This window comes from Hippopotamus amphibius, chromosome 4, assembly GCF_030028045.1.
Source record: "Hippopotamus amphibius kiboko isolate mHipAmp2 chromosome 4, mHipAmp2.hap2, whole genome shotgun sequence".
In the NCBI taxonomy this organism is placed as follows: Eukaryota; Metazoa; Chordata; class Mammalia; order Artiodactyla; family Hippopotamidae; genus Hippopotamus; species Hippopotamus amphibius.
Genome location: NC_080189.1, coordinates 158735111 through 158752877, shown reverse-complemented (window position 1 = coordinate 158752877; position 17767 = coordinate 158735111). Strand labels below are relative to the sequence as shown.

General features: G+C 35.5%; 1 protein-coding gene across 2 annotated transcripts in view; it reads right to left on the bottom strand.

Annotated features, from left to right (window-relative positions):
* RBM25 (RNA binding motif protein 25) overlaps positions 1-17767 on the bottom strand; it is a 48257-nt gene that overhangs the window by 22853 nt on the left and 7637 nt on the right. For both annotated transcript variants that reach the window (XM_057730931.1, XM_057730932.1), the window contains 4 exons: positions 12186-12235; positions 9879-10046; positions 6617-6674; positions 4053-4213 (listed from right to left, as the gene is read on the bottom strand). In XM_057730931.1, coding sequence (XP_057586914.1) covers positions 4053-4213; positions 6617-6674; positions 9879-10046; positions 12186-12235 — 437 coding nt within the window. The remainder of the gene's footprint in view (positions 1-4052; positions 4214-6616; positions 6675-9878; positions 10047-12185; positions 12236-17767) is intronic.

Below are 17767 nucleotides of genomic sequence, written 5' to 3'. Positions count from 1 at the left end.
ATTTACCAAGAATATTGTAAACTAAAATTGTGGTGATGTGTTCCTTTCTTAAGCTAAATCAATAATATATCACATGGGGTGGGGAGGGTGGGGGGATTCGAGGGGGGGAGTTAAGGAAGGGAGGGAATACGGGGATATGTGTATAAAAACAGATGACTGAACTTGGTGTACCCCCAAAAAAAATAATAAATAAAAATAATAATAATAATAATATATCACAATAAGGTCTTTATGCAGCTTTCACTAAAATGCCTTCAGTGATGCTCTGCTTCTCCAACGGTTTTAAATGAAAGAATTAAACCACCAGTAACTTGTCACTGAAACCATAGGTCCTGAGTACATATGGCTATTTCAATCCAAACCCTCAGCTGTTGAGACCTAAATTCTTTATTATGAAAATATACCTCATGAGGGAACATGCAGTCTGTCTTTAGCATTTTCCCTACATTCTAACTTTCTTTCCATGAACCCTCTACATCTCCAAGCTTTTTTAAGCATAAGGAGATAGGGTTATAAATCCAAAGGCTTACTCATCCAAAAATACTCACAGCCCCTAAATTCCCTACCACCATCACCCTAAACCAAAGCTTAAATATTAGCACAGATGATCTTACCTAAATTAGAAGTAAAGCATTTGGAATGAACTTACACTTACTTACAAATGATTACTGCCCCCTGATCTATAGAGAACATGTACATTTTTAGAAGGAAAGCTTATGAGCCCAAATCTCTTAGCCAATTTTTAATGCAAGAAAAACAAAAATAACAATATGTATCATGGAAGGAAAAGTTATTTTTAGTTTCAACTTAAACTCTACTTCTGGGTCCTGAACCATACACAATTTCCTGATTTCCAGTTTTTTCTTCCACTTCACAAACAGAAAGCAAATTCAATAATACTGAGCAGCAAAAAGTGAAGGGTTTGGAAGTACAAGATCAGAGAAATCAAATGAATATCTGAGATGTTTACATGGCCCACCTATTTGGCTCTTTTCAGAGGAATTAAAAGCTTCCACAGTAAGGCTGCTAGTTGGAGAGTTAGGAAGCAGCTCTACTAGACTCATTCTCTGGCACTGATCTCTACAGTTCAAAACAAGAACTTCTTTGGAAACTAAGCAAATGCAGAGCTCTTTCTTCTGAGAAAATGTAGATTAAACCAGACTAATTTCCAGGCAAGGATGTGAAGATGCTCCTACTGACAGCATCTGATCTGTCTACAATTAAAATGTAAAGCAAGCAGCTCTTTCCAAAGATTTTTTGTACTTCCAACACTTGGTAGAATTCATCCTTGAATGTGTGGTTAACAAGCACTATCTGTGACCATCAAGCAGTATCTCTACTCCTGTACCGCTACTGCTGAACAACCAGAAAGCAGCAGGACGTGGACTAGATCAGCGTGGATACCCCAAATGAAATACTTTTGCTAAAGGTCATAAAAAAATTGCTTCTACAAATTCGGCAAAGTCTAAATAAAAGCTTTTAATCAAGCTACTACTCAAGGCACATAATTCCTCTTGAAATTCTGGGTCAGGAAAAATCTCTCTCTCTCTCGACAATCTCATGGTTCTTTTTGAATCAGAGAACTATGCAACTAATCATATTCTTTCTTCTCTCTGGGAATCAGGAAAATGTCTGGATAAGGTAACATACCAGTTTCTCAATGTCTCATTCTCATATCCTCTACTTTAAGTCATTGTTTTCTAAATTTCTCCAACAAATAAACAATAAAAAAGAACAAATACACTTTCACATATTACCCTGAAAAATCATGACAAACCTGCAATCTACTCCACAATATACTTATATTTGCTTAAGTTGTTTGAAAAAAAAATTTATCTGATAGAACTGCTCGACGTTTTCATTTTACCAGTATTGTTGAGTAAAATCAACACTCCACGAAAATATGCCGTGTTTGTCTTAGGACTGCAAGTACCTCTGGGCACCATGCCAAATACACCCAGAAGTCATTCTGTTAATTTTTTAAATTTCATTTTATCTGAAATAACTGTTCTCTTTTTATTGGAGGTGGCTTCAATTCCATTCTTGAAGAAAAATATAAACAGATTTCAACTGTGATTCCTCTTACTAATGGTGATTACAAAATAAAGTCACACAATTATACATTTCTTTATGTATGTAACTATACAGTGAAGTGATTTACTTCATGTTCAGAGTACACCATTTGCAAAGGCCACAATTTAAACCATCTCACAAGCTAACGACCAAGCCCAGTAAAACAATGAGCACAGGGAATTATAGAAAAAACTTCGAAGACACTGAATCCACACTTTCTTTTAAATAAGAATTCAGTTATTGCAGCAGGGAAAATCTAAGTAGTCTTATTGCAGACAGCTGGCTTTTTTAAGGTTTTAGTGGTATGACAGTTAATAGTGCTGATATGAGATAAAATACAATTTCTCTGGAGTATAGACTGTATTACTTCCTTATAAAGCTAGGTAAAAACAGTAAGATTATCAGGTGAGCAACGTAACTGTTCACCCTATTCCTATTATGAGCAAGACCTTGACCTAGGTTCTGTGGGGGTACAAGATGAAAAAACACACTCTGTGAATTTACTGCCCTGTCTATCTTATAATCAGAAAATGTGGAATATGGGAATGAAACAGAGTACAAGGAGCTGTGAGAAAGCAAAACAAACAATATATATTACAAAACAGACCGACGTAACAATAGTAAAATCCTGCTTTATATGAGAAGAGAGGATTTAATTCTACCTGAGAGGAATCACAAATAGGACTGATGACAGTTATATGAATCAAGCAACATTTTAACAATATGGATAGAATTTCAACAGGGAGCTTTGCTGGGCAACAAGGACATCAAAGCACAAAGGAGTTTGTAGGGATACATGACTCACACATGGAAGAGAACTGATGAGGAAAGCTAGAAAGGTAGACTGGACCAAGCCTTGGATGCCATGCTAAGAATATGGGCTTTATACTGTGAGAAATTAAAAACCATTAAGGATGCACAAGCAGGGGGCTGACATAATTATACTTATGTTTTAGAAACACAGGGCAGTAATGTAACAGGCATCTGCCTAACTAAATGTATATAAATCAGTTAAAATATTATTAAAATCCAGGGAAAGACAGGATTAAGTGGGGAAAAAAAAGCTGTTTACAAAATAATACTTAAGAATTCAATCCTCCATTTACAAAAGAAAAACAAATTTATGTATTCCGATTAAAACTATATTCATCCATACAGAGAAAAATGCCTGGAAGAATATGCAACAAAAATGTCTACAGTGGTTACTAATGCTGACAGAATTATGGGTGGTACTTAATGTCTTCTTTATAGGTTGCTCTATTTTTATGAATTTTTTAATAATGTTTTTATGAAGGAGGGAGTGATGGAACCAAGAAAGCTATTTCTATTTTGCATGACAGTGAAAAGCCTGAAGAGAGCAAAAGGGTTGTTTCGTTTTTGTAGACAGAAAGGTAATACTGAATCTATTTTGAATCCATTCAGCTTGACGAGTCAAAAGGAACTAGGAAGGGAAAACAAGGAAATATACACGCAGGTTTTAGCTATTTTTTGGTCTGCTGAGACGGAGTAATAATGTATACATTACAACACAACATACAAAAATTTCCTTTACTTTAGCTTCACTTAATAGAGCCACCACCTAATGAAAGTAGTAACACTTATTTACATTCATTTTAGAACCTGTGTACTTCTAAAAGAGAGGGCAACTAATAAAAATTTTGTAGGTTGAAATATATTTTGTACTTACTTACAAAGCTGCCTTAATGAATTAGCTCTGTTTGGAATAGTCTGTACCAGTGTTTTCTCTGGCAAGTTAACCTTGTCCAGCCTCCCTTACTACCTTCATCCCAACCTGGAACAAGCAAACCAACAGTCATCCACCCACAATGGGTAGATAAAAGACTTAAAATAACTATAAACTATAAAAACACCCTCTTGATGATCTTGTGAAGCCCTGTATTAGATTCATTTATAATGAGAAGTATTTAAACTGAAAGAACACAGTTGGCCTAGAGAAGATAATGCTATAGAAAACATACCCCATTAGAAGCTTTCTTCTTTGCTTTCCATTCATCCAGTTGTGCCTTTGTCTTAGCATCAACTTTAACAAGTAGCTTCTTCTCGCCAATCTGCAGGTCATGCAACAACCTGAGTGCACGGAGGGTAGATTCAGGCTCCTTATACTCACAGAATCCGAAGGCTAGCAATAGATGTAAACAATTAGTGAAATATCAATACAATTAGGAAAGATAAAAAAAACTTACGGAAAATTGAAGTCATTAAAGACCAAACATTATAATAAAAGGATCATTTGTCACTCTTCCCTTTCCTTCAATTACCTTTGATATGGATTTCACTTTTAGCACCCTCAAACAACCAAAAGAAAAAAGAGAAAACAAAAACAGGGGAAAAGGAAGAAAAATTCTCATCAGGCTACTTATTAGAAAGTACTGATCTTTTATTCTGGTTACCAGTCTAGTTTTCCCGTATCTGTTTTCATTTTAATAACTAGTCTCACCAATATTACCATAACTTTAAACAGACACTAAAAATTAAATTTAAAAAAGAGTAAATATTGAAAATAAAATTAAATGAATGCAAATATGTACACAGTTAATGATACAACCACATATTCTGAGTGATTTTAAGACAGAAACTTTGACCATACATTATATATCCTAAGGACAAACAGACCTGCCTATAAAAAAGAAAAGTTCAGTAATCAGCACTGTGAAACCACTGCACGGGAAATGCACGGTGATGGGGGTGCTAGGTGTGGAAGAGCAAACATAGACACATGGCAGAAAAGATGACATTAAAACCTTTTAGGCTTGAATATTAATTACTGTGCACTGGCAAAGCAAAGACCAAACCACTCTTACAATGAGTACACCTGATTTCCATTCTGAAAACAACTTCCTACTAAGAACCAGAGGTGCTTGAGAAAGGGTGGATCCTAAGTCTGGGACAGAAAAACTACTAGCTGAGCTCTATCTTGTCATTCCAGATAACAAGTAAGCTATCAAAGGCTTTAGGCTTGTGTCAAAAATCACTGAAGATCCAATTTCCAGAGGCAAGCTGAGATGACGTAAGCTTCACTAGTGATAACGACAATTAACCCATATTAAATATAATACACTGAATACGCTTCAATCTGGAACTTCAAAATAGTTCTTAAAAAAAAAAAAAGTCATTGCTAGAGGATGCTGAGAACACAAGATCATTCTTTTGAAAAATGAAAGAACCAAAGCATTTATCCTGTTTTTCTTATAGAAGTTATACCTCTAAGTAACCAAATAGCATATGGAGGAGGAAGTTTATCCTTACAGATGTATTCTACTAACAAATGAAGATTTGTTCTTCAATGAAGGAATGACAGAATTCTTCCAAAGAGACTGTTACATTTTGCAACCCCCCAGGGAATGAATCAGCATAGGCACTGACAATTAACAGCTGCTAACCTTAAAAAAAAAACAAAACATAACCCACTATGACTCCTAATGGAAGAACACTACCTTTAGAGAATTCTTACATACAAAAAGCATCAACAAAAATAACACACACTAACTCAAATCTGATCAAGTCTCAAGCTACAACTACAAACAAGTTTACTTTAAAATGCAGAGGATAGAGGTGCATGGCACATAATTTTACTGAAGCTGCAATCAGCAAATCCAAACTGAGAAAACACCACTGGGCAAATGACTCAGTTTCACCAACAAAGAATTTCAAGGGAAATAAGAGAGACAGAAGAACTAAAATATTAAAAGAGACTCAGAAATATATCAATTGCAATGCATGGACTTTATATGAATCCTGAATCAAAAAAACTAAGAAACTGACATTTGAGACAGCTGGACACTGACTGGATATTGACTGAATGCTGGATATTTGAATATTGACTTAATAATTAAGAGAAACATGGTTTTTTGACTTTTAATTGAATTTTAGATATGCTTTTTAAAAAGACCTTATCTTTTAGAGACATACTAAATATTTACAGATAAAATGATCTGGTGCTCAGGACTGCTTAATAATAATATAAGAAGAAAATGGGTAGGGTACAGGTTAACCACAAATGGCAGGATTTGATAAATGTTAAAAAGTTAGGTGATGAGTCCATGAGAGTTCATCATGCTCTTCTGCTAATTTTATATATGTATGAAATCTTCCATAATAAAAGTGTTTAAAGAATTTATATCAAATTGCTGTTTCTACCAACTAGTATGAAAAGAACAGTTTGCTTTCAAGACTAACAGGTCATCTCATGATCTCTTCTACTTCCTCCCTAAGTCCTAATTACTCCGTCTTGATCATACGCTCCTACTCTGAAACAAAAAAGACTATTTAAAGTAATCTTATAAGAAACCAGGTAGTCTGAATCATTTTTTCCCTCTCCTACCTCCTTCCTGTTATCCTTTTCCACTTTCTAATCTCAACTCTCAGCCAACATCTTCCCAATTGCCTTTAATCCTATTAAAGAGTGAAAACAGAGTGCTACTAGAACATTCCCAAGGTTCAGGACAATGAGAGTAAAGGCAAATGAACAATTTTTTGTACATAGGTTAAAATGATCTCAATAAATAAGGAAAAAATTACCTACCTTGAAGTTTTCCAGATGCGCCTTGTACTCTCTTCCAGCTCAAAACCAAACCACATTTCTTTAAAAGAAAACAAAAAAAAAGATCCTTACCACTTAAGTTAATTTATAACGAAAATAAGAGCACAATTATATTCCTGCTAGGAAAAAAAAGAAGTCAAAAAAAAATTTTTTTAGTTAAAAAAAATCTTTGTCAGTCACTAAATTTTGCAATTCCCACAAACCTAGTATACAAAAGAAATATACAACAAATCATTTTAATGGAAAATATAAATCTTACTGATTCTTACTTGCAGAAAACTGCCTACCTTTCAATAAATTAGACACTTTACAGTTTTATTTACCTTACAAACATATAAAACCAAAATGCCCAAATATTATAAGTTAAAACTATATTAAATTTAAGTAAATATTATGAGTCCTTAAAGACTATGTTTAAAAACATGTATATATTATAAAGAATTTTTAATGACCTAGGGAAATGCTTGATATGGGATGCAAAAACACCATGAGACATGAAATTGCAGATATACAGTAAGATTTTTAACTATGTAAAGAAAAAAACTTTCCATAAAATGATCAGAAACATTCTAAAATGTTAATGGGGCAGGTTGTCTCAAAGGTGGGATATTATTATACTTTGTTTACTTTCAAAGTTTTAAAATATTATTTCTAATCATTAAAATAAAAACTTAGAAAGTTCAAAAAAAGTTTTGTGGAAAATATTAACTGAAGGTTGCCTGTCAAAGCTGAGAAATGTGTGGATTTTTCACATCTCCCTGCAGAGAAACTAAATGAGAATCAAAGAATTGGGACTTCCCTGGCAGTCCAGTGGTTCGACTGCAGGGGGCATGGGTTTGATCCCTGGATGCCGGACAGCATGGCCAAAATGTGTATGTGTGTTTACACATATACATGGCAAATGGATGGATAACTTGTTCAGTAGAGCAAAGAAAGCTATGACACCAAGTGTCTACAGAAGCAGATACCGATAAGAAAGTATTAGGCTAACTGATTCTACAAAACCCAGTGGATCCAGAGTAGGGGGGAAAGATACAGTGAGAATGGGGCTGAAGTGTGAAGCTGAGTAAAAATAAGTTCTTGGGACTTCCCTAGTAGCGCAATGGTTAAAAATCCACCAGCCAATGCAGGGGACACGGGTTCAATCCCTGCTCCAGGAAGATCCCACATGCCCGTGGGATCTAAGCCCGTGTGCCACAACTATTGAGCCTGCACTTTAGAGCCCGGGAGCCACAACTATTGAGCCCATGTGCTGCAACTACTAAAGCCCACGTGCCTAGAGCCTGTGCTCCGCAACAAGAGAAGCCATGGCAATGAGGAGCCTGCACACCACAACAAAGAGTGGCCCCCACTCACTGCAACTAAAGGAAGCCCACGCACAGCCAAAAAAGACTCAACACAGCCAATAAAATAAAATAAATAAATAAAATCATTCAGTATTTTTTCACTTAAAATGTGCATGTAGCACCAGGACAAATTTTTAAAACTAAGACAAAAAGGAAAATCAATGACCAAGTCAAAAAAAACTTATTATGGGGACTTCCCTGGTGGTCCAGTGGTAAAGAATCCATCCTGCAATGCAGGGTATGAGGGTTCGATCCCTAGTCAGGGAAATAAGATCTCACAAGCTGTGGAACAACTAAGCCTGCACACCACAAACTACAGAGCCCACAAGATACAACAATAGAGCCCACTCGACCTGGAACCTGTGCACCACAACTAGAGAGAAGCCCATGCCTCAACAAAGACCCATTGCAGCCAAAAAAACAAAAAACAAAACTTATGTGTACTAAGAATAAAAACTTTAACCGGAGTCAATCAATCACCATTAGATGCTAAAATCATTGTTTTAAAAGGCTGCTAAAGAAAAGGACTCACACAGTCCCAAACTATTAACCCAGAAGTTACTTACTAATGACAAAGGGAGTCAAGGTACCCTTACAATGGAGAGATCTGACCACCTTAACCAAGTAACTAAACTTAATACCACCAAAAATGGGACCAAGAGACATGGTGTGTCTCTCTTGCTATGCTGCACCTGAGAATAATGCGTCACCCATGAGCCATTCTAACAAAGAATGCTTACTCTGAATCTAACTATGAGCAAATAATCATATTCAAATTGGGAAAGACATTCTGCAAAAGACCCAGACGCTTCAAAAACATCAATGTCATGAAAGACAAGACAAAAAAAGGCAGGGAACTATTCTATAATAAAGAAGCATGACAATTAAATGCAACGTATAAGGACTTCCCTGGTGGTCCAATGGTTAAGACTCCTCACTCCCAATGCAGGGGGCCAGGGTTCAATCCCTGGTCAGGGAACTAGATCCTGCATGCCACAACTCAGAACCCGCATGCCATAACTAAAACAGCCCACATGCCGCAACTAAGATCTGGTGCAGCCAAATAAATAAAAAAATAGAATTTTTTTTAAATAGTAAAAATATATGCAATGTATGTGTGACCCTGACTGGATTACAGACCAAAACCAAAGAACAGCTATTACAGAAATTATTGGGAAAATTAAATATGAACTATATGCATTTTAATTAACAATACTATATCAGCCTTAAATTTTCCTAAGTATGATAATGGTTTTGAAAATGTAGGAGAGCATCCTTGGTCTTAGGAAATACAAGAAGTATTCAGAGGTGAAATGCAATGTCACAACTTACTCCCAAATTATTCAGGAAAAAAAAAACTGAGTAGTGTGTGTGCATGTGTGCGTGCATGCATGTGTGCGTGCATGCATGTGTGGAGAGAGTAAATGTGGCAAAATGTGTTATGAGGGTGTTCACTATTCTATTCATTCAACTTTTCTGCCGGATTGAAACTTTTCAAAATAGGGAGTTAGTTGCTGCGGAGCAACTAAGCCCATGTGCCACAACTACTGAGCCTGCGCTCTAGAGCCCACGAGCCACAGCTACTGAAGCCACGTGCCTAGAGCCTGTGCTCCACAACAATGAGAAGCCACCGCAATGAGGAGCCCGCGCACCACAATGAGCAGTAGCCTCCTGCTCTCACAACTGGAGAAAGCCTGCTCGCAGCAACAAAGACCCAACGCAGCCAAGAAAGAAGGGAGGGAAGGAGGGAAGGAGGGAGGGAGGGAGGGAGGGAGGGAGGGAAGGAAGGAACTTTTCAAAATAAAAGGAAAAAATAATTCAGTCCTCTTTCTGATTTTTCTTTAGTTTGAAATTTATAACAAAAAAATTTTAAATGAAAAATAAACAGTTTAACTTACAGCAAGGAGCTGTCTTATAAGCATGTCTGAGGCTTTTTCAGAAATGTTGCCAACAAAAACTGTAGTTGTGGGACCACAGTTTTCATCATTTTCTTTAGTCTTCAAGCCTGGATGATCCTTTCGTGCTCCCAAATGTTTTCCAACCATGGACACAGTGGGTACTAAGACCTAAAGTGAAGAAAGATAATAAAATTTGAACTTGCAATTAAATTTGCTATCATGTTTAATGTAACATTAGGCTAAAAACATCAATGTTAAAGTATTAAATATACAGCACATTATTATTACAGGTTCTTCATACTTAATCTAAAGCTCCCAAAGCATATTTTTCATTAATGTGAACTTATTCATGACAAGTAAAGTTCCACTATTAGATTACCTTTCTTTTAAAAACAACTTGATAATCAAAAAAATAAAAAAATAAAAAAAAAAAAAAAAAACAACTTGGAGGACTTTCTAGGTGGCGCAGTGGTTAAGAATCCGCCTGCCAATGCAGCGGACACGGGTTCGAGCCCTGCTCTAGGAAGATCCCACATGCCATGGAGCAACTAAGCCCGTGTGCCACAACTATTGAGCCTGTGCTCTAGAGCCCATGAGCCACAACTACTGAGCCCGTGTGCTGCAACTATTGAAGCCCACGTGCCTAGAGCCCGTGCTCCACAAGAGAAGCCACTACAATGAGGAGCCCCTGCTTGCAGCAACTAGAGAAAGCCCATGTGCAGCAACAAAGACCCAACACAAACAATAAATAAATAATTTATATTAAAAAAAATCTCATCTGACTTTAAAAAAACAACAACAACAACAACTTGGAAAAGCAAATAAAAATTACTTGGATAGAAATTTTTTTATGTTTAGGACAAATTTTAAATGTTTAAGAAATTGTAAATCAATTAAAATTATCAAATACATCCACAAGTTTCTTCATAACTCTGTACTAGGATAAAAGGAAATTTCAATTATTCCTGCTAACCTTGCAGAATATTCAAATACTCCCATGACACTCTCCCCACTCTTAAAGTTTACCTTTTCTCAGTTACTTGTGTTTCTACCTTATTTTCCCTTTATAATGTTCAACTTCCCAGAGGAAAGAAATAGTCTTACTCTTCTTTGTATTTAGAATTTAATTTAACAAAACATCCACAGAAGGCACTGAAGTGGTAAAATGGGGGAGCTGCCTTTTCCTAGGCTAAAATGCAAGAGGGTAAGAGTACCTGTCATATGGAGGTTTCCCAATGAATGTCCAACACAAGAAAAGCTGGACTCCCCCTTGGTCTGCCTCACAGGAGGTTCCTATTTGTCCACGTAGTTCCCATCTCATCACCCTTTTAATATAAATAACAACACTCCCCACCCTTTTCAAAATCCACAGGCAGAAAAACAGTTGATTAAGTAATGAGACCTACTCTCCCTCACAATGGAATTATAAATTAAGCCTGATGTTTTACTAATAAACTCAACAAAAATGTTTGGTTAAGTAAATGTTTTAAAAGGATTATTATTTATTCACGTGTTACAGTATACTAGCATTCTTAGCTAAGATGCTTAGAGTGTACAGAAGCTTTTATGAATGTGGAGAATTAAAGTTCAAGACATAAGACTGAATAATGAAACACTTCAGCAGAAAAAAGGCTTTAATAAAACTTTACAAAGCTTGAAAGTATTATACTAGAGGACAGAAAAAAAATAGTTTGGAAGAAGCTAAAAATTAGGTAGGTGGGAGGAAAGAGTAGAAATATATTTAACTTTCATTTCAAAATTTGAATTTCTGCTAGATCATTCCTTTTTTTTTTTTCTTTTAAGAAATCAGGCATGTCAGATCACTTCTCCTATCTCCCAGGACCAAGACATGAGGGAATGATGAAAGAGCCGATGTCTAAATCTGAAATAAAAGTATATAAAGAGTCTAGAGAATAAGAGGGAAGTCATAAAACTCTTTATTTATTTATTTATTTTAATTTATTTATTTTTGGCACACGGGCTTAGTTGCTCCGCAGCATGTGGGATCTTCCTGGAGCTGGGATTGAACCCATGACCTCTGCATTGGCAGGCGGATTCTTAACCACTGCGCCACCTAGGAAGCCCATAAAACTCTTTATTTAAGGAACATATTTTAGGGTCAATTGTTTAAATGCATAGTTGAGTGAAAATAGTACTTATTTAAATAAGTAGCATGATATACATGAATGCTCTTATTCCTTTCCTAGTATTCTTTTAAATATTTGAAATTAATTTATCTTGAGTTTATCAAGCCATTCAGATTTAAAAGCAGTGACACTCCTAATTCCTCCTTAAAGTTATACTTACAGTTGGGGCAGGAGCCATAATGCTCATTGGTACAGGAATCATTGGAGTTCCTAAGAAAAAAGCATAATGAATCTTAAGAATATAATTATATATACAACTATATATTCTACATCAATTACATGCCATACAAATAACTACCTCCACTCACAGTTCTTTTAAGGGAAAATGTAGGATTAATGAAAATGAGAAATTAATGGATATTTTTCAAAAACAACATAGTTATCAGGTTGGTCTAAATAAATTTATAAACAAAAAGACTATTCTAAAAGCAAAAAGAATACCACAACCTGCTTTTGCCTTAAGCAGTACAAAACTGTGTACAATTCATGTTCATCTACTTCAGTACATCCTCTAAACCAGCAACTTTCACACAGACTTGCTTACAGGTGAACAATGGTATTAATGACTCCTTTAAAACTAAAAATAAATTATTTGAAAGTTAAAAGACAAAAGAATCAAAGAAGAAATTAATCTGGAAACCTAGGAAGAATCTTGTTTTTCCCAGTTATTTAATAAAAGCAAAAATCATGAAAAAAATAAGATTAGTAATCTCAGCATCAGAGAGAAAATCTCTAAGACAAGCATGTACTGCCCTAAAGGGTTAAAAGCTATCAATGGGCTATCAAGATTGACATCTTAGTGGAATCTGCATTTTTGTTTTCAACTACATTGTTTACTTATCAATAGTTGCTACATCGAGAGTCCTTGTGTTCATAACTAATGAAGAAATCTTACCTTTTGAGAACTAAGAAAAAGGTTGCAATGAGGGCAAAATCAATGAAAGATTTGTCTACTTAAATACAAATTTTAAAATCCTTCTACATATATCTTAAGAAGTTCTGAAATCACTTTTCAGTTCAAATTTAGCATCAACTTAAGATAACTGTCCATTTAAGACTGGTAATAAATTCTTAAACATTTAACAACTATCCGTTTATTTTCCAATATAACCTATTTAAATTAACTTCACAGTTTTAAACAAAACTTTTACAAAATAAAAGTCAAGATGCCTACCAATAAGCCTACAGAAGATTGTACAAAACAGAAAAACCAAACCAAACCAAACTTGGGTTCTATCACTTTTAGCAATGCAACCTTAGGCAAGCTCTTTAACCTCAGCTTCAGTTTCCTCAATTCAAATGAGGTAATTATTTCCTTAGAGTGCCTATGAGATCAACTGAGATTTATGTGGAGCACTTAAATACATGGATACTCAAAACTATCACCAACTCTAAATTTTTCACTTTTAACTCTGCAAAACAAAAGCAAATACTCCATGTACCAACTGTAACCTGTGCAGCACCTCTTCCATGGGTAAACACTAAGAAGCCAGGACATGGAAGCAATCTAAATGTCCATCAACAGATGAATGGATAAAGATGTGGTACATATATACAATGGAACATTACTCAGCTGTAAAAAGGAACAAAATTGGGACATCTGCAGAGACATGGATGGACCTAGAGACTGTCATACAGAGTGAAGTGAGTCAGAAAGAGAAAAACAAATATCATATATTAACACATACATGCAGAATATAGAAAAACGGCACAAATCAACCAGTTTGCAAGGCAGAAATAGAGACCCAGATGTAGAGAACAAACATATGGACACCAAGTGGGGCAAGCTGGGGGGAGAGGGATGAACTGGGAGATTGGGATTGCCATATATACATTACTAATAAGAAAAAAATATCAAATTGTACACTTTAAATATATGCAGTTTATTGTGTGTCAATTGTATCTGAATAAAAGTTCTTAAAACAAAACAAAAAAACAAAAAAAAAGACATTTTGAAAAAATTTTTTTTCCCTTTTTAATAGTTACTGAAAGTTTAACAGTATGGTTCCCACCTCAATTTACTAATTTCAGGCAATGCAGACTTTGCTTTGAAAAATGTATTGCTGCTCATTACAGATCTATGCATGCTAAAATGAAAAAAAAAAACAAAAAACAAAACAAAATACAAAGTGCACAAAGTGTAAACAGTTTATATACCAGCTGAGGTCTGAAAAAACAGGTAGGGTAGAATAAACATAAGCAAACACTGTGGGAAATACACTGCACTTCTGGAGAGCAACACACCAGAAACTGATAAGAAAGGCTATCTTTGCAGAAGGGAACTCTTGGGACTTGTTGGGGGGGCGGGGGGGGATTTCCTTTTTTTATACGTATGCATTACTTTTCAAGGAAAAATTATGGGTTTTTTCAAACATTTCCTAATTTAATATATAATGTTATCACCACATACATTATCTCACTTAGAGTTCAATTAATTGCATTAATAGGCAACACAAGAAAACTGTACATGAATATGGGTATTGTGGTCTTGAATTAGTACACTAGTTTAGCATATATTTCATTTTTTAAAAATTTTTTAGGTATTGATGCTACACAGAGAATGCAGGTAGTGAATGAGCTACCTGCAACTAAATAAAGTCTAATTTATCATTCAAGTATGCTTCCCTAAACAGAAATGATACTGTATGCTGTTGCGAACGGAATCAGAATTGTTTAGTAGCGTTAACACTCTGTGAACAAATGCCCACATTAGTATGGCACTGACCAGACAAGAAGAAATACTGAAAATCTGGTTTTAAGGTCTGCTAACCCATTTTAAAAGATACGAGGAGTAGCCTTAACAGAAACATGGCCCATTTATTTTCCACTTCCATTTATAATTTGATATAGTGTTCATCAGAAAACATGTTACATTTAGTATGTGTTTTTTGAAAATTTAAAGGAATTTAAAATCTTTTTTATAAAACCAATATACTGGGCTTCCTAGGTGGCTCAGTGGTTAAGAATCCGCCTGCCAATGCAGAGGTCACGGGTTCGATCCCAGCTCCAGGAAGATCCCACATGCCGCGGAGCAACTAAGCCCGTGTGCAAAAAAAAACAAAAAAAAAACAAAAAACCAAATATACTGGTAAGGAAATTAAGGAACTGATTTTTTCATTGTCACCTTCCCTGATTCGGAACAAGTGATTAAGCTTTATAGAAATAAAGAAACAGAAAGTAAACTATTCTTCCCTATAACTCTATAACACAAACTCTGTTAACAGTATCATGGTTATTAGCAAAGACTATCAAAAAATAGATCTTATTATGAGACTATAAATTAATGAAAGAAAATATAGGGTCACCCTCAAAAATTAATGCCCAAATGAAAGTGGCCCAGGACACTATCCTTCCCAAGCAATTAATCTGGTTTGATGGTGGACAACTAACTTTATTCAGTTATCCATTAACTATTTTCTTAATCCCCCTTTTCAGGAGAAAATCCTCTGTAGTCCATTACAGAGCAGTTAAGTTAGTGACTGAAATTCAATAACTATTACATGCGAAGATAAACTGATAGTACTCAAATTTTCACACTATGTCCCTGGCAGCAAGGGGTAACAAATGCATAAATGTTTTAAAAACTTGTACAAGTACAGCATTCTCCTCCACGATATACATGCATAAGTAGTTGTTCTGATTTTTTAAATTATGATATACCCTTAAATTCCTGAAGTTTTAAATGATATGCCAGAAAAACTGCCATGTTCATTTTGTGGCTTTTCACACCTACTTCAACACTGCTGTGTATCTGACCTAGAGGTAGGAAGTCCCCAAAGCTGAGCCTCTGTCATGTACACTTAATGAATTCACAATCCATCATATGAGCCAACTGCAATATACTTCTGATTTTGCAACAGTCAAGCTCTTTAATAAACACTAATTTCAAACAGATAATCCAATGGTTAAAGCCAAGTCACTGATGTATAGCTTTGCTCAAAAAGAAAGACTTCTGGGTGGTTTACAAGATCATTTGTTGATTTCAACCTGAATTACACAGATTCTATGTTAAAAGAAAATACTTCTAACATGCAAATTAAGGAGAACTCAGATACTATCCTGCAAATTAAGGAGAACTCTTAGATACTATCTTTCAGATGGGCAACGGGGAAACTGATTCTGTCCGAAATGCTTTCAACTCCACTAAAATATAAAAATATGTGAACTCTCACCGATAAAAGAGGAAAACTTTCCCTTAGGTCAGGCAATGTTAATTACAAACCTCAAAATAATGGTCCTCAAATGTGGGTTCTCTTAACTGTGCTTAAATGGATACCTATGAATCACCTGTGAATATGTTTGAGATTCCTGGGCCCCAATTTCTTTTTCATTCATTCATTTCATTCATTCATTCATTTATTTACTGCTGCCGTTGGGTCGTTACTGTGCGCGGGCTTTCTCTAGTTGTGGGGAGCAGGGGCTGCTCTTCACTGTGGTACGTGGGCTTCTCATTGCTGTGGCTTCTCATCGCAGAACACAGGCTCTAGGCGCATGGGCTTCAATAGTTGTGGTACGTGGGCTCAATAGTTGTGGCTCACGGGCTCCAGAGTGCAGGCTCAGTAGTTGTAGCACATGAGCTTAGATGCTCCAATGGCATGTGGGATCTTCCCAGACCAGGGCTTGAACCTGTGTCCCCTGCACTGACAGGTGGATTTTTAACCACTGCACCACCAGGGAAGCCCATGGGCCCCAATTTCTGAGGATGTGATTCAGTAGGTTGGGGTGGGGCCTAAATTTTTTTTTTTAACCTCATAAAACATTGGAGAGAGAAAGCTATTAATAGTGATTTGGAGACCTCTTCAAGATTTACTGTCAAGTATGAAAAAAAAAAATAGGCAGAACAGTATATATAGAATGCTATATATATCTGTGTTAAAAGAAAAAACTAAAAACAAATGCATAGAAAAATATATACTTATAGTGGCTTGTCATATGCATTAAAAAAAATCTGGAAGGATAAAGAAGAAACTAATAACCCTGTTGTGTTACCCCCTTTCATTAAGGGGATGGTAACAAGCTATATGGGAACGTGAGAAAAATTTTTCACTGTATACCTTTTTAATTTTTGAAGGGTATAAATGTACTACCTATATTTTTAAATAAAGATTTAACTTCCCAGATGAGTTTGATACTCAGTCAGAAATGAAAAATATCACCATAGGAAAATGAGACATCACATTTACAGAATGCTAACAGCTTTTCTACCAATAGTCACATACATATCATTTTCCTAAAGTTAATATTGCAATGACATAAGGATAGGTTAAAAAAAAAACACAGAATCATTGGTGGAAATGTAAACTAGTGCAGCCACTATGGAGAACAGTATGGAGGTTCCTAAATAACTAAAAATAGACCTACCTTATGATCCTGCAATCCCACTCATGGGCATATATTTGGAGAAAACTCTAATTCAAAAAATACATGCACCCCAATGTTCACAGCAGCACTATTTACAACAGCCAAATCATGGAAGCAACCTAAGTGTCTACCCAGAGATGAATGGATAAAGAAGACGTGGTATATATTTACAAGGGAATATTACTCGGCCATAAAAAAAGAATGAAATAATGCCATCTGTAGAATATGGATGGACCTAGAGATTATCATACCAAGTGAAGTAAGTCAGACAGAGAAAGACAAATATGTGATATCATTTACATGTGTAATCTAAAAAATTGATACAAATGAACTTATTTACAAAACAGATTCACAGACACAGAAAACAAACATGGTTACCAA